Raw genomic sequence first — 18,380 nt, forward strand, 5'->3', positions numbered from 1 at the left:
GGAGCCTGTTAGAGGAGTGCAGAAAGGAGTGAGGTCGCTTGACACATGGCTGTGGCAGTGTGGGGGGAAGCAGGATCTGCAAGGTGGTGGCATGGGCACTTCAGTCAGCAATAAGCCCCTTCCAGGGTAGAGGCTGTGGCTCTTTGGCTCACATTGTCTCACCAGCACCCACCCCAGTGCCTGGCTTATCACAGGTGATGAAAATAAATATGGGCTGAACAAATGAATGAATAATAGGGATGAGTGACTGACAGATGTCAGGGATAAGGGAGTAACAGGAGTCTGCCTTGGAGTTCCATGTGGATGGAATGCTGGTGTCTTCCGTAGATAAGTAGGAAACCACGAGAGGATGAAGTGAGGGCCATTTTATTCTCTCCCTTGTTAGAGATGAAAAGTCCAGCATGCTGTTCATCCTGCTTCCTGGAACAGCACATGTGTCCTGGGATGGGAGCTCTGCTGTGCAGATTCCCCTGTGAGAATCTAGATTCTCTTACGCTTCACCTGGCTCTGCCCTTAGGGCTCTGGGGCTGGGAACACCTTTGACTGGTTTTTTGCAGGGTAAGTAGAGATGACATCATAGCTTCCATGTCTCAGGGGGTCAAAACTGAGTTCCATCTAGACCGACACATTTTCCAGAAATGACATATTTGGTGATTCAATGCAATTTTGTTCTTGCTTATCAGCAGGAAATTTACTTTATTGAGAATTCATGAAAATTGATTGTATTTTTAAACTCAAAGATGGAAACCTTTTCGTAAGTTACTGACAAAGCAACACACCTTGGTGCACGACTCTAAGCCCTGTGACAAAATGGCAGTTGGAGTACTGGTGTTCTGCCTTTTGGTGACAAAATAATGACACCCAGTGACAGCTGAGGAAGGCTGGCTGTCCTGTGGGCTCTGAACACAAGCCAGGGACTGCTGAGGCCCCTGTTCACCTGAGGAGAGGAGAATGACACATCTCGCAAGGCCTGGGTGTCTCTACTTTCATCCTATGTCCCCCTTCCTGCCCCAACAGTGCCATCGATCCCTGTGAGCTGCGGATCTGTCTCCCTGTCCCCTAAACAAGAATTTTATCTTTCCAGTTCACTGGCCTTTTCTCCAACGTCATCCCTCTATCTCTAAAGTATTAATCCCACCCCACCGGCATGCACATTGACTGTAGTGTATCCCATCTAGCATGTTCCAGATGAAAACAAAAACAGAGCTTTCCCTCAGCCCCATCTCTTCTTTTAGCTACTGTTCATTTCTCTGCTTCCCTTCATAAACAGCCAGCGTTTACTAAGACCTTAGCTTTTCATAAATTAACGCAGTTAATTTTCACAACCTTTGAAGTTATTACCTCCAATCAAAGAGGGGGATCTCAAACTCAGTGTGGTTAAGCAACATGCCCAGGGTTGCCTGGCTCAGGACTGGTGGAGTCTAGGATTTGAACCCAGGCAGTCTGGCTTCTCTTGTTAGAACTACCTCCTTCCCAGCTAAAATTTCTTCAAGTGTCAGTTTATACATGGTGTTCTGAATTCCTAACTTCTTGTTTATAGTTTTTAAAAATTAAAATTTACTTTTATTAAACGAATGTATGCGTATACTTAAATGATTACTTAGAGGCTTATAAAGAAACAACAGTAGTTCCTTGACCTACCTTGCTCCATCCCTACTCCTATTTCTCATTGGCAGTCAATTTCAATCTGGTTAACTATTTCTTCTTACGTGATTTTTAAATAATATGCTTCTACTGCTCTTCCTTCATTCATAAATTTTAGACATTATTGACTTCTGTTTTGGAAGTCAAGGATTTGGCTGTCCTATAACTCTGTCTCACTGGTCCTCCATCTATCATGTCAATATAATTATATTACAGATTTCTTCTTAAATTCAATTGCTAGTGTATATATTATGATATGACATACTGTGATTACACGAGTATGTAAATGTTTGCTGCTGAGCCAAGTTGTATTTCATTATTTCCTTTACTTGTTGTTTTCTCTTATTTTTACCAGAATTAATTGTTTTTCTCTACGTATTTAGTTTTCTACATGCCCATCACTATTTTTTTCTATACTTTGTTGTACACTTACCAAATTTTTTCCCAAACACAATGACAGAATAGAACAGAGAAAAGAGAGGAGAGAAAAATATTAAAGGAGTAATGCAGGAAAAAATTCTCAGAGTTTCTAGATTGAAAGGGCCCCTGAATGCCTGACATAATGAATGACAAAAGACTGTCACTAATGCATGTAAGTGTGGAATTTCAGAATGTCAGGAATAAAGAGATCTTAAGAGTTTCCAGGGGGATAACATAAAAAAAGGATGAGAAATTAAAATGGCATCTGTCTTCTACACAGAAATCCTGGATGCTAGAAGACATTTGGAAAAATGTGTTGAAGGGAAGTGATTTCCAACCTAAAATTCTATATCCAGCCAAACTATCAAGCAAGTGTAATGAAGAAAAATAGACATTTCCAGATTGACAAGAATATACTTTCGAAAGTTCCTCCAATACACCCTTTCTTAGGAAGCTACTGGATAGTTGGATTGAGCCTTGAATTATCTTACCTTTTCTCTCCTAGCTTCTTTCTGTTTGTATTTTTGTTCTGTTTATTTGAAAACTTCTTTACCTTTTATGTTTTGTTTGTTTGTTTGTTTTTCATGGAGACAGAGTCTCCACCAGGTTGGAGTGCAGTTGTGTGATCTTGGCTCACTGCAGCCTCTGCCTCCTGGATTCAAGCAATTCTCATGCCTTAGCCTCCTGAGTAGCTGGGACTGCAGGCACATATCACCACATCTGGCTAATTTGTTTGTATTTTTAGTAGAGTCGGGGTTTCACCATGTTGCCCAGGCTGGTCTTAAACTCCTGAGGTCAGGCAATCCACCCGCCTTGGCCTCCCAAAGTGCTAGGATTACAGATGTAAGCTACCACGCCCAGCTGAAAGCGTCTTTATTTTTTAATCTAGCTCTTCTAATAAATTTTATTACATGTCTCACATTTTTAATTTCTAAGCTCTCTTTCTTCCTCTCTCCAATTATTTTTTAAAAACAGCATTCTGTTCTTATTTTATAGATGCAATAATTCTCATGAGTTTTAAGATATTTATGATATACTTTCAGCATTTTCATCTGTTTCTTGCATTGTATCTATTTTTCTCTGAATGTCTTAATGGTCTAATGAAAATTGATTGTCCATATTTGTAAGGGACCACAGGCAGATTTATTATAAAGCTCAACTCAAGTTTCACTTTTGTGAACTCTTGTTTTTCTTAAAGTGGGTGCACACAAAATATTAAACTCCAGGGCTCAAAAACCTAGAAAGGAAGTACTCAAATATAATTAAAAACTATGTACAGAGAAGGGACTTGTTAGCTGGTACTTGACTTAGGTGATTAGAGGATGAGCTATCTTTTTTGGGGAAATCCCTAAATGTCATTATTTGTGGATCAGTCTCTCCAGAGAGGTAATTCTGACTGCTGGCATTCTGAGAGCAGGATCAGCGAAGCAAGGGGTTGGGATCTTCCTGGCTGGTGTGCAGACGTTCACTGAACCCTCTTTTTTCAATCAAGCATCTCACTCCACTCACCTTTTACTGTGCCTGGTGTCCCTCAGTCCAGAGCTTCTTTGGTTCAGTTTTGCAGAGAATAAACTTCTGGTTAGGAAGGAATAGTCACATAATGAAGCGGGGTTATGAAGTTGTTCCGGGAAGCCATTTGGTATTCAAGTTTATAGCCAAGCCTCTGTGTTCAGCCCTGAGCCTCATTCACTGCCTTCCACTGTACCTGTTACCTTTGAGCCTGTAAGTTCTCTGTAGTGTGGGTTACCTAGTTCACGTCTTTGCTATTCCCCTCTGCAGTCATCTACGCTTCAGCTTCCTCTACTTTGCTCAATCTGTTACTATATCTACATTTGTTTTCCATTTTCTAAAAATGTATGAACATTTCTAATCTACGATCATTCCAATGGAGTTTGGGGACAGAGGAGTCCTAAATACAGGTATACAATCCACTGAGTTTAATGGGAAGCTTACCCTTTGACTTTTCAACCCCTTCTAGCCTGGTGTCTGCCCCGACCATTCACTGAACTGCTCCTTTCAAGGTCTGCAATGACCTTCAACGGAGATTTTTCCATTTGCATCTTACCCAGCCTTTGAGCATCATTAACTGTGGTTTCTGCTGTCTCTCTTGGACCACTGTTCTCCTTGCACTCCTGTGTTTCCACACACTTCCAGCTCCCCCCTACTTTTTTGACTCCTCTGTCTGGTCATTTTTCTGTTTGGCCTCTATTAGAGTTTCTGATTCCTTCAAAGAGCAACTATCCTGAGAACCTCCACATTTGTATCTCTTCCCAAACCTCTCCTCAGACCCTCAGTTTCCTATATTGGGTGCTAAGTAAAAGCCTCATGAGCATTCCAACTCATCTCCTTCCCCCGGCAGCCAATCTTCCTGCATTATCCATAGGTTCCCTCCAATTCTTTCACCACCTGGCAGCTAGAGGAGCTTTCCCAGTTTTGTCCCCTCTAACCCACTGTCCATAAGACAGCCACAGTGAGTCTCCAGATGTGCAAACTGATGTCACTTTATGGCTTAAAACCCTTCAGTGAATTTTCATTGTCCTCAGGATAAAAGCTAAATGCCTTACATGAGTCCTGTACAATATGGTCCTGGCTGCCACGTCGCCTCCTCCCTTGTCAGCCCCCACCCTCATGACCTTGCCAGCCGTCCCGACTCACACCCTCCACATACCTCCATGCCTCGTGGCCTTGGGCTGGCTGCACGCATTGCTTCCTCCCTGTGGAGCACGTCTCGCTTCCTTCTCAGCCTATGTCTACCCATAATTTAAGTCTAGTTATAGGCCTCACCTCTCTTCTGGAAGCCTTCTTTGATCCTCTACCTTTGGATTGTTGGCCCTCCCATGTGTTTTAACAGCCCTGGTTCTTAACTTCTTTTGTAGGACTCATGATATTGTAATAATCTAAGCTTCTGAAGCACAAGGGCCATGTCTTAGCTTTTTATCCTCATTATGGAATTAAGGTAAATGACTGAGGAGCACTGAAAGGTGCTGCTTTTCACATTCAGGCTTAGAGAGCGTGGCTTCGATGAATCAGAACTGATAGACAGCGGAGCTAGTTCCCACTTGGCTATAGGTTATGTGTCAACGGTCTTAAAGCGTTTTTGTTTGTTTTGTTTGTTTGTTTGTTTTTGAGACAGAGTCTCACTCTGTCACCCAGGCTGGAGTGCAGTGGCCTGATATTGGCTCACTGCAAGCTCTGCCTCCCAGGTTCACACCGTTCTCCTGCCTCAGCCTCCCAAGTAGCTGGGACTACAGGCACCCGCCACCACACCCAGGTAATTTTTTTTTTAATTTTTTATTTTTTGTAGAGGCGGGGTTTCACCGTGTTAGCCAGGATGGTCTCGATCTCCTGACCTCGTGATCCACCCGTCTCAGCCTCCCAAAATGCTGGATTACAGGCATGAGCCACCACGCCCGGCTGGTCCTAATAGTTTTGAATGGTCCTTGCTGAAAACTGACTTTTGGTTTGGGCCTTTCTGCAGATGCCACACCTAATCTTAAATGGGCCAGTTTCTTTCCTTGGGCTAAACCATTCCAGTTTTACTCCAGTGGAAAAGAAACCCAGGGGAGCTGAGCTCCTGAGAACAGGACCCCTGCGGGGAGGCGTCACCGGGTCAGGTCAGCTCTAACTCATGGTTATTATTTCTGTCCATACTTCAGCACAACTATGGGGGTTTTAGATGTTGCTTAGGTCCCTTTTTATCAAGAATCTCTCTTCCAAATAACGCGTGAAGCTCATTAACACAACATTTTATAAAGACAACAAAAGCATCAGTTTAAAAGAACTAAGCCCATGCTATGGAATGAACAATATATAGTTTAGTAGGAGTTACCTTAAGCATAGATTGATCATATAGGCAGTCACTAGAGTGTATTTCAGAAATTAATTGCTAATCCATAGCAATTATGTTTCCAGGTTTTTTGGTGTGTACGTTCACTCACTAACTTAGTAAATACTTAATGAGTTCTATTACTGTGATAGGTACAGATGGATCAATGAAGAGTGAGACTCTTTGTATTCTGCAAAACTCTTCCCAGGTGATTCTGATGTCTTATCTGCATGTGAGATCTACAGTTCCAAGGGTTTTGGTTGTAAGACTCACCACATTCTCTGTTCGTTCTATAGATATCTAAGTCTAGGTCCTGGCTTTTGCCTTTTCTGGGTCTTCATCTCCAATGATTCCACATCTATGCCGGTCCATCATTGTTCATGTGGAATGGACGTTCCAGACCCTTCACAGCCTGGCCCCAGCTTGCCTCTCCTGTTTTACCCTCAGCTCCTCCTCCCTGCCCTGCATGCCCCACCCTTCTGCAAGCAAGGCCAAGTTTCACAAACACACTAGGCACTCTTTGCTTCTGTGTCGACCCGTTGTCAAATCTCCTTACTGTGACTGCCTTGTAGTTCCTGTCGTCCTCCTCTTCCTCCAACACAGCCCCTGCTCATACTCTCTCTGGGCTCCTGTAGCACCCTATTCAAAGCCCTGAGTCAGTAATTCTTCAGCACACGGGTGGTTTGTTTTCACAGTGTAAGTGCCTGGAGCTCACTTCTGGAGGTTCTCAATGTCTGGGATAAGGGTCAGCAGAGGTATTCTGAGAGACCCTTCCCAGGTTATTCTGATGTCATATTTCCATGTGAAATCCACAGTTCCAAATGTTATGGTTGCAAGAATTACCACATTCCCTACCTGTTTGTTCTGTAGATATCTTTGTATTCACACTCATTGTCTTAAGGTAGGACGATGATTTAATTATGTGTAACCTTGGCAAATAGCACAGAACTGATATAGGAACTGCAAACATTTACTATGGAATGGTAGCTCTAGGGAAGAGATATAGGTGAAAGCATCAAGTGTTTCAATGGAAATTTGGTTTTGCTTATAAAGCTCCTAGTGAAAAAACCAAGTGCCTCAGTCTGTTTTGTGCAGCTTTGACAGAGTATGTGAGACTGGGTAATCTATAAGGAAATAAATTTATTTGTTTCATGGTTCTGGAGGCTGGGAAACCGAGAGCATAATGCTGGCGGCTTGCAAGAGCCCTCTTGCGGCATCATCCCATGGTAGAAAATGGAAGGACAAGAGCGTGAAAGTGGGAGAAAGGAAGCCAAACTCACCCTTTTATCAGGAACCCACTCTTGCAATAACTAGCCCACTCCCACGATAACAGCATTAATCCACTCATGAGGGCAGAGTGCCCAAGACCCAAACACCTCTCATTAGGCCCCGCCTCCCAACACTGTTGCGTTAGGGATTAAGTTTTCTTTTGCGGGGACACATTCGAATCATGGCACTGAGTTATAGATGGAAGTTACAGGAACAGTGCCAGATGGTTTTTCAAAATATCTTAAGAGGTGCCCTGATTTTGAGCCCCACAAGTTCCTCCCCTCTATAGCCTGCCTTCTGTCTGGGCAGTTTATGAGGTCATTACAGGGGCTATTAAATACCTATGCCCTCTCCTCCTGAGTTATCTGAAGTAAGAGGCAACATGTACTGGAATCCTCTCTTCCTCTGCTGGTCTAGACAGAAATCATTTTTTAAAAATCAATATAAAAATGCTCTCAGGTGCCAGCAGATGCAATTATGTATCCTTTGATATAAAACGTATACCAGTAGGTACTGTTGTAAATCGTTTGATATACAATATATATTAGGATTTATTTTGAAAAGATCTATTGGAAAACTAATTTGGAAGAGAATTGAGTTCAGTGTCAATAGTAATTTGCACTGTTTGGACATTGCTCATGAAATCCATGTTTTTGACATCTTCGTCTTTCTGAATAAAGATGGTGTTATATGATACGCCTCTGAACTAAGTCTTTGTAGCAAGAATCAGGAATGAACTCATTCTAAGTGAGATGGATTGTAACTCTTGCCTCTGTAATCTGATAATGTTTGTAACACTGGCTTCAGTGCTTCACAGATATTTAATGAATATGTTTTAGCAGAGATATTTCAAAGAAATAATAGTAGTGCTATCCACTAATGCCAGTGATGTTACCTAACCCTCCATCAGTAAGGGATAAGCTTCGAATGTTTTTTTTTTTTTTTTCCAGATAATGGAGATGATATACACCACCCCATCTAGGCCTGCCAGATTAAGCAAATAAAACTATGGGATGCCCAGTTAAATTCGAATAATGACATGCAGTAGATAGCAAGTATTTACACTAAAAAGTCATTATTTATCTGAAATTCAAATTTAACTGCGCATCCCACATTTTATATGGCAACCTGGCCCTATCCAAAATCTCTCTGACACCCACCTCTGCCCCAGGGACCAGACAGACCCCGTGGAGTGATCAGCATCTTCTGTGCCCACTGAGCAGACTCGTGACATAAAAATACATTCACTAGAGACCACTTCTGATCATTTGAGCATATACTTCCTGTGACTGATAAAGCAGAAAATTATTTCTTCATTGAAGTGTTCATACAGAGCACCTTGACCGGACCTCTAAATACAGCAAGAGTGGGTTTAGCTACTTTGTTCACAAGGAGTAAGTATTGCCTTCCATTTCCATTCCACCCCAGCTCAAAAGATTAAGAAAAGTTCTCACGTGTCTCTGGAATGTGACAAGTTACTTCCTCGACCTCCAGACACCGAATTCCGAAGGAATTACCAAATTCCAGCTAAAATTCCTGAGCTTCAGGATTTCAGTTTCAAATACGGATGCTACTCAAGCTTGCCCGTTGCTTCTCAGGGTCTAGGTGAGTAGAGCTGCGGTTTCTTTTTCTTTTTTTTTCTTTTTTTTTTTTTTTTTTTTTTTGAGATGGAGTTTCACTCTTGTCGCCCAGGCTGGAGTGCAGTGGCACGATCTCGGCTCACTGCAATCTCCACCTCCCAGGTTCAAGCGATTCTCCTGCCTCAGCCTCCCAAGTAGCTGGGATTACAGGTGCCCACCACTACACCCAGCTAATTTTTTTGTATTTTCAATAGAGACAGGGTTTTGCCATGTTGGCCAGACTGGTCTAAAACTCCTGATGTCAGGTGATCTGCCTGCCTCAGCCTCCCAAAGTGCTGGGATTACAGGCGTGAGCCACTGTGCCCAGCCCAGCTGCGGTTTCTAAAACAATCTCATAGATCCTAATCCCTGGCCCCAAAACTTCTCAACACAGAGGGCGCTGGCAGCCCGTTTTCATAATAGTCAAGAAGAAAGCCAGGGATTCTGGCATGAAGTCAGAACCTCATCGCTGCGGCTCCCAACCTGGAACCCGGGGAGCCAGTACATTTCAGAAGATGACTGACTGCTTAGGCCAAGAAATGAGTGTCATCCCTGCTGGGGAGGGGCAGTGGTTGGGATTAGGGGATACTTCCTCCTTTTAAAAAATGAGAGGAAGGATGCAGTTACTGTAAAGTGACAGAAAGCGATGAGGCGGGAATCCAATTTAGTCTCAATTTTCTACTGGAAGTGTATCCACACGTGCATCCCTTGAAAGTTTTTCAAAATTCCGTGACCAAGCCACCTCCAAGCTACTAGTTAAGCAGAAAACGTGGTGTCAGTCTAAGACATGATTCATTCCGGGCATGGAGTTGGGATCAAGTAGTACCTGAGACGATAATCACAGAATTGACGCTTAGCACCTCGGGGTTAGAAGGTGGCCTAGAAATTACCTCGTCCAGAGCCTCATGTAGTGTGTGAATCTTCCTGACTCCATCCTTGCCAAGGGGTGTCAGTGACCCTGTGTATCCACTTCAGGTAGCCCCATGCCCCCTCGTTGTCCGATGCTCCAACTGGGTAGAAGGTGTGGCAGCTGCAATATTCCTTGCTAAACTTCTAGCCCCTGGTTCCACTGCTTCCCATGGATGTTAATTAGTATAAATCTATTATTCTATGAAAACCTTGCCATATGCCTTCTAAGCCTAAGTCTTCTCTTTTCCAGTTAGAGCATTTCCAGGCCCTACAAACACTCTTCTCAGGGTAGCAGCGTCAAATCCCCTCACCAGTCTGGGCCCTCCATTTGCTCAATGACCCCTTAAAGGGGATCCCTGGAGCTGGAAGCTGCTCTTAAGGTTTAAAAAGATTGGGCAAATTGGTTTTTACATCGTGACTTTATTACTTTTTTCATTGTAGTTTCTTGAATATCAGAACTCACATTAAATGAGCAATATTCATAATCAAATATAAGTGATTTGGGTGTTGCCTGCACCTCATACCCCCATTAGTCCAAATGGACAATGAGCCATGACTGTAAACATCATCGTTCTTCCACAATGCTCATCCGAAGATGCCTAGGTCTCTGGGGGGAGGTCCCTTACTGTGCCATCCCAAATGTGCACAGGAGATGTCCTGAAAGAAAAAGAAGCTTCTATGAGGACCTTTGTTTATTAAGCAGGCAGTGAATGTCACCATCATAGCGGCCAAAGGCAAACTTCCTCTTTACCCTCTGAAAGTTTGCTGAAAAATCAGCTGACAAAAGGCAGATTAAATGGAGAAAAAGCATATAAATTTATTAACATGCACGGGAGTCAAGCAAAATATAAGAACTCAAAGAAATGATGGGAGGGTTGATGATTTTATACTATCCTGAGGTTATAGAAAGAGCTGGTTAAACAGGTTATGGGAGGGGGAGAAGAGGAGGCCTGGCTAGCAAAGGTGGTCTTGTTCAGTGGTAGCAGCCCTCAGAGAGAATGATGGTAAAGGTTTCTTTTAGACCTCTAAAGTCTGATCTTAGTTAATCTTTCTTAGATCCAGACAAGGGAAGGCCTTGGAAAGCCAGGCTGCATCAGTGCAGATTCCCTACGGATGCAGGTCACCCCACTCTCAAAGACAACTTTGCAGGGCTACCTCTGTCTGCAGACCTTCTCAACAGCCATCTCAAAGTATATCAAAGACGTGTAATTTGGGGTGAAATATTTCAGTTTCCTTCACCATCATAACACACTGACCTGCATAAGAGTCAAGTTTAGGGAAAACTTCTCTTCTGAAAGTGACGGTCAAACTCACCCTTCTGGTCATTGTCTCCCATCACTGCCCCTTCCAGCAGCAACAGGCTGGAAGTCCCTGTAGCTCTGCTTAGCCCTGGTCAATGGAAGAACTGGTTTAATACAGAGCCTTAGTGACCAGCATCATGAAGGATACTGCCTAAGCTCAAAGCTGGGCTGGGGGCTGTCAGGGTCATTTTCAAACAATAAGGGTAAGACTGCTGTGCTTGGGTGCCAGCCTCCCAGCTTGTCCTCCCCTGTGTATTTCTGTAGTGCCTTCTGTGCTGCACAGCTTCCTGAGGAACCAAGAGCACACAAAGAAACAGACCACGTACCAAAGTGACTACGACAAAACCTACCCAGATTTCTTAATGCTTTTAAACTCATTTACTTCCTCTCAAGTCAAAGAGTACCTCCAGAGTGTTTCTTACAAAGGTAAGATGAGGTTTTATTTCATGCACTTACAGATCATAATACGTTGCTTTTGCCAAATAGAAACTGTTCCAAGTTCTAGCCACTGGAATTGAATGCCCACAAAAATGAAAACATTGCCTCAAAAAATAAAAAAAATCTCATGGTGTTGTGCAAACCTCAATCCACTGAAAAGACATTTTCCTTTAAGGAGGCCCCAGTGACTTATCCCTACTTATTAAAAAAAGAGACACACTGTTTTCACTCATTTCTGATCTCATTTTGCCTGTAGTTGAATTGCTGCAGGATGATTCCTCTTTTTCTTAGAGCTAATTGATTTCTCCTCTGGGTGTTTGTACAGTCACATTGTTTTGCTGTACTTTGTCTAATCTTTATTTTCTCTTGCTGGTACATTTTTGTGACAGGCTTTTTAATGTACAGGAAAATCTCTATATGTCACTCTCTCAAGGAGAGCGAATGCCATTGATGTGGCTTCACTCCACATGACAAAGACTTATCCTAGTTTGCAGCCAAGTGACTGGAATTATTTGGGAGCATCTTAGGGGCAACTGGTCAGTCTAACTGAGAGTGTGTAGAATGTCAACTCAGAGAATAAGAGAGCTTGAGGAGAGGAGACTGAGCTCTTCCTATAACCTGCCTCTCAGCATCCTACGTGAGGGATCACACATTCCCCGCTCCTCCTCATTTGTGGGCACAACACCCAATGCAGATGTAAAAATTTATATAAAATGTATTCATATGCCAACTAAACTAATGTATCACATACATTTATAAAATATACAAACTGTTAGAGAAGGAAGTAAAAATCGAATATCAATAAAGGTCTAATATTTATTCCTGTACCCAGCTGACCATTTTCTGTACCCCATTTTGTGCTCTAGGCTATATGGGGGCTACTAATTTATTGTGTGCCCTGTGATGAGGTTGAGACTTCCACTGGCCATGTGGGATCCCTCCAAGTGCTCTCTGTTTCTCGTCTGAATCTCTTGGGCCTCCAGGTGCTGTCCCCAGCCACAATCAGAAGAGCTTGCACCTCTGAAATCCTCACTGAAAACCTTGTTTATGGGATCTCCTGCCCTAAGAAACACTGAAAACCTACTGTAGGCAAGGCTGACAGGGAGGGGTGTGTGTGGGTGTGGGTGTGTGTGTGTGTGTGTGTGTGTGTGTGTGTGTGTGTGTGTTTTGGGAGAAAGGAGGTATTTTCCACTCTCACACATTAGGGCTGAGAGCCTAAAGACCCTTCTAAGAACTTGAACGTTGCGTTTCAGGGAGGTACAAGAAGCAGGTGTTTCCCTCCTATTGAGACAGGAGTATGCATTTTCTGTTGAGAGAAAGGAACATGGAAGGAGTATGATGCCTCCCTGCTCTCCAGAGATGCCTCTGGGCCAGTCTGGCACTTCAGAAGAAAACCAAGAGGCTCCTAAGGGTCCACTGGCTCAATCTTCCCAGAGGGCCCAGGCAAGGCTCTGCAGCAAGCTCAAGTCAGCCCGCCTGTTCTTGCTCTCAATTTTGTATATAAAATTATCCTCTGCATTTTACAAGAAGATCTTTTTACCTTTAGGATCCACATCTGTTGGGCCCTGTAGAAAGAGGATTTTTGTCTTTGCTGAGCAGATGCTCCCATCTGCCCAGGGACTTGCAACGCAGATGCAGCTGTCATTTCTCTGCCCCCATGGAAACCATGGTGGCTGCAGGCACTGCTGTCTCTGTGTCAGGTGCAATCCAAGCCTTAGTGGCGCCCCCTGAGGGTGAACTAGGGACTCCTCAAAGTGCTCTGACAGCCTTGGATCTACATTCTCCAAGATACCAAGATACCATAAGCTGATCTTTCAGGTAAACACTCTGTCCACCTAATGGGGCTTTCCTCCCCAGACAGGTGAGGTATGACCTGTTAGCTAACAAGGTAACTTAGAATAAGCTAAGGTTTTGTTTCTTCTTAGCTCTTCTGCTCTCCTGGTTCCCTCGGGGCAGCACCAGGGGCAGGTGCCTAAAGGCTCATGCCCCAGAGCTTTGCTCTTGGGTGCTGCCTTGGGCTGATGCAAGATCTGCTTCCCATGGATTTTCACTCCTCTTTCCAAGCTCTGCTGTAGAATGGCCCACTCCTCAATGCCAGCTTTGTTAGAAGCTGAAAAACAAATGGAAGATTCCCTCTGAATTCTTACGCCCAAAACCTCTTGTCATTTTCTAGTGTCAGGGGTGGCACTGATGCTTTTCAGCTGGTGAATATCACAGCAGAGCTTTTGTAGCTGAGTACATATGCAGATAATTTAAGAACCTGGCAGATGTGTTAGGCAGAATTATTATTAACTCAGCTTAAATTATTTTACAGAATTATCTCTTATAGGTGGTAGGCTTTGATGGAATAGGAGCCTAGAACAGGTACATTTTGAGAGAGAGAGAGAGGAGAGAGAGAGAGAGAGAGAGAGAGAGAGAGAGAAAGGGAAAAGACCAGGCTAGTTCTTAAGTAATGGACAAAGTTGGATAGGAGGTGAGGGTGTGGGAGAGAGATGGTGTGTGTGTAGGGGGTGAAACACAGAGAAGAGAAAACTCCAATATGACAAAAAATAAAGCTGTGAAAGCATAAAGGAAAGAGAGCTGAAGGCAAACCTTTCATTTCCACTAACTCTGTGTCACCACTATTTGGTATTCAGTTTATTTATAACTTGAGGAGGTTGAACTAGTTATCTTTGGTGGCTATTCTACTTTCAAAATCATTTTAATCCCCAAGTCCGCTTCAGACCACTCAAAAGCTTACTCGTTGGGCAACTGTTTCCTATTGGTAAAGACTGTGTCATCAGTCCACTTTTCCCCCAGTTGAAAGGTAAAATGATCTGAAACCCAGTTTTCTGTGAATTTGTTCAGCTATGGCTCCCTCCCCATCTCTTCCTCCAACTGAAACTCCCACAAATGGCCATGCAAAAGGTATTTCTTCCTAGCCTGTGATTCAATATTAAGAATCAACGTATTTACTCAATAAATGCTCAGTTGATACAAAGATAAATAAGGAACGCTTCTTCTCGGGGAGCTCATTATCTGGTATGGGAGATAAACACATAATTAAAATGTCACCAGTTCTGTAATCAAAGTAATCTTTGGGTATGGTCGCAGCCTGTGAGGGGTACTCCCAACCCTGTGGATGGACAGGAGATGAGGAAAGGCTGCCTGGAGGAGGGATCCTTTAAGTCTTAAAGATGAATCTGCATGGTAAAGAGAAGCAGGACCATTCCTGGCAGAAGCAACAGCATAAACAAAATCATGAGGAAATGAATTTGCATTCATACATAATAAAGATTGGTATCATTTGACTTACAACAGGTAGCCTTTTTGAACAGTTAAATTGACATTAAATTTTACACACTCTCATCCTTTTTTACTAATTCATGCAAAACTTGATGAACCATGTATGTCTATCTCTGGTATTAGAAGAAAGAATCTTTTCTTATATTAATATAAATTCTTTGCTATAAATTCTTTGGTAATAGATACAATGCTTAAAATGTTTAAAACTAGAAAGACTGACAATAGCAAATATCAGTGAGAGGAAGCAGTCAGAACCCCATATAGCATTGGTGGGAATATTAAAGAGTAATGAATACAATCACTTTGTTGTTGTTTTGTTTTTGTTTTTGAGACAGAATCTCCCTCTGTCACCCAGGCTGGAGTGCAGTGGCGCGATCTCAGCTCACTGCAATGTCTGCCTTGAGGATTCAAGCAATTCTCATGCCTCAGCTTCCCAAGCAGCTGGGATTACAGGTGTGTACCACCATGCCCAGCTAACTGTTTTTTGATTTTTTAGTAGAGACAGAGTTTTGCCATGTTGGCCAGGCTGGTCTCAAACTCCTGGGCTCAAGTGATCCACCTGCCTTGGCCTTCCAAAGTGCTGGGATTACAGGCATATGAGGCACTGTGCCCAGCCATCAAAGAGGACAATCGCTGTGGAAAGAGGTCTGGCAGCTTCTCCTAAAGATAAATATATACCTACTCCATGACCCAGAAATTCCACTTCTGGGTATTTGCCCGAGAGTAAGGAAACCATATGTCCACAAAAGGACATGTGCAAGAATGTTTATAACCACTTTATTCTTAATAGTCTCAAACTGGATGCAACCCAAATCTCCAACAGTAGGAAAATAGATAAACTGTGACATATTCACATAATGAAATACCACTCAATAAAAAGAAATTAGTTATTGATATATACAACAAAATGTATGAACCTCAAAAACATGCTGAATGAAAGAAGCCAGACACAAAAGAATACCTTCTGTATGATTTCATTTATTTGAAGGTCTGCAACTGGGAAAACTTACCTTTGATGAAAGAAACCAAAACAGTGGCTGTCTTGAAGTAGGGAGTGTTGACTGGGAAGGGGCATGAAGGGTCTTCTGAGATGGAAGGAATGATCTATATCATCCTGTGGTCATGGGTTACAGTAATGCATGTGTCACTTCATCTAACTGTACACAAAAGATTAGTGAATTTCACTTTATGAAAAGAATACCCAACTAAAAAAATACTGGAGACAAGGTATGGAGTACGGTAAGGATGCTTCAAAATTAAACATGAAATCACAAAAACAAATAAAGACAAAATTGGAGAGAAAACAGGAACAAACACACACAGGCACACACATGCACACACACACGCACACACAGACATCCCTGATCTACCGGCCTCCACTGGCATTCATGACATCGAGCAGGATAACATGAACATTGAATATGAGCATGACATCATTTGCATTTTCACTCCTTTTTGGTTTTGGCTGCACGGGTGATAACTGCTGGGAGTGAATAAAGTTTTACAGCTCCACTCTGTACTATTAAAAATATATATGATTAGGGGCTGGGCGCAGTGGCTCCTGCCTATAATCCCAGAACTTTGGGAGGCCGAGGCAGGTAGATCACTTGAGCTCAGGAGTCTGGGATTATACTAAAAGTACAAAAATTAGCTGGGTGTGGTGGTGCATGCCTGTAATCCCAGCTACTCGGGAGGCTGAGGCAGGAGGATTGCTTGAACTTGGGAGGCAGAGGTTGCAGTGAGCTGAGATCGCACCACTGCACTCCAGCCTGGGCAATAGAGTGAGACTCCATCTAAAAAAAAATTATATATATGTATATATGATTAGGAGTAGGGAATCATAGATGTTCAGAACCAGACAAGACTCCTTAATGTTACAGATCAGGAAATGGAGGCCAGGGAAGGGAGTTGAAGGGCCTTCCCAAGGTCAAACAGTTACCATTCAAGGACAGCAAAGCTTACCAATGTTGGTGGGTACAAAAACAGCCCTGGCTTCTATGAAAATTTTGGAACAATAATCTGTATTGTTTATCATCACTGTTTATTACTATGCACCCAGTAATAAAAGGATAAGATGACCATTTATTGTTTTTGATAGGCCAGGCACCGTCTGGGTGCTTCACACACAGTATCCCTAATCTATTCCAACGTCTGTGCATTGCAAGTACTGCTGACTGTATTCAAAGATGAGCAACCGAAGAAGTGGAGAGGTTAAATCATTTGCTAACACTTGCCAGCACAGAACTGAAGCTTAAGCCTGTTTCATTCTGAAATTCGTGTTCTGTCCCTTGAATATTAAGTTTACTCTTCTTAATCAATAATTACACAACTGTGCCTGTTTAGGTATTAGGTATAATAGCCTGCTATTATTTTGATCTCTTATCCAATTTGTGTATTTAGTAATATTATCAGATATTTTCTTCCTTCCTAGAATTTCTCAATTTAGCATTTAAATACTTACATGGAAATGTTCATCCTGTTTTTCTTCATACTTTTCAGATAGACAAATTATTGATCGCTTTATTCGTACTCACTGTGACACTAACAAAGAGAAGAAATGAAAAGAGAAAATAGTACAAGTGAAGAAAATCTGAAAATCAATGGAAGCACAAGGACATTCTTAGTCATTTTCTCAATTATCAAGGAAAAATAAGATGCAAACAGCTTCAATTATGTTGGGATAGTCAAGAATTTATGTCTTTTGCTTTGCTTTATTTTTAAATAATACAATTATTTAAGGCTACAAAATTTCCCCTGAACATAGCTTTTGCTGTATCCAATAGGTTTTGATACAGTGTTTTTTTCTTTTCCCTTTTGGATACTTAATTTGTGATTTCAATTTTGATTTCTCCTGTGAACTAGGAATTACGTGGAAGAGATTTTTTAATGTCCCAGTAATTAGAGACTTAAAAAATCATTTTATTGCTTATCTCTTCTTTGAATGAGTGAAAGTTTAAAAATCTGCTTTTGGGAAATCAATTACAGTTTTATTTAATGCCATTAATCAAGTATATGATTGTGTGTTACGTGAATATGAGAAAAAAATTATAGTTTATTGTAGTTTTTAAATCCTTTATATCTTTAATTGTATACTTGAATTGTCCAATTCTGAAAGAATATTGGAACCTCCCACAATAAATATATTTTTATTAATCTTCTCTTGTATTTCTGGGTTTTTTGCTTTATGTATGTGACTGCTGTATTTTGTATTCTATTAGGGTTTATGAATTTTATACAGAGCTTCTTCATTGATTAACATTGCCCATTATATGTTATTCATCTTTGGCTGGTTAATGCTTTTTGGCTTTAAATTGCATTTTAATTGATATTAATGTTGCTATTGGTGCTGGTTTGATTTTGGTTTTACCTTTGCATTTGCTCAGTATGTCCTTGCTTTCATTTCCAATCTGTCTTTATAACTTTGTTTCTAGAAATAAATTATGCCTGGCTTTTATTTTGTAACTAACATGACAGTCTTTGTCTTCAGAGAATTTAGTCAGTACAGAGCAACTGTGATGCTTCACATACTGGGTTATGTTTTCTATATCATTTTTTTTGCTTGCCATTTGCTGTTTGTTCTTTTTAGTTTTACTTTTCCTAATTTTCTTCATTTTCCCCTCTAATATTAGTTGTGGAAATATACTGTTTTTCATGATACTAGTAGTTTTT

General features: G+C 41.8%; 1 protein-coding gene across 9 annotated transcripts in view; it reads left to right on the forward strand.

The window, feature by feature from the left end:
• The window catches only part of TEX26 (testis expressed 26), a 44,176-nt gene extending 26,307 nt beyond the window's left edge, over positions 1 to 17,869 (forward strand). For 8 of the 9 annotated variants that reach the window (XM_077973664.1, XM_077973667.1, XM_077973666.1 and 5 more), the window contains 3 exons: positions 8,588 to 8,764; positions 11,253 to 11,414; positions 17,211 to 17,869. In XM_077973664.1, the coding sequence (XP_077829790.1) occupies positions 8,588 to 8,764; positions 11,253 to 11,414; positions 17,211 to 17,272 (401 nt within the window). In that variant the 3' untranslated portion in view covers positions 17,273 to 17,869. 9 annotated transcript variants of the gene reach the window in all.
• The last annotated feature ends 511 nt before the right edge of the window (positions 17,870 to 18,380 follow it).

This window comes from Macaca mulatta, chromosome 17 (assembly GCF_049350105.2).
Source record: "Macaca mulatta isolate MMU2019108-1 chromosome 17, T2T-MMU8v2.0, whole genome shotgun sequence".
NCBI lineage: Eukaryota > Metazoa > Chordata > Mammalia > Primates > Cercopithecidae > Macaca > Macaca mulatta.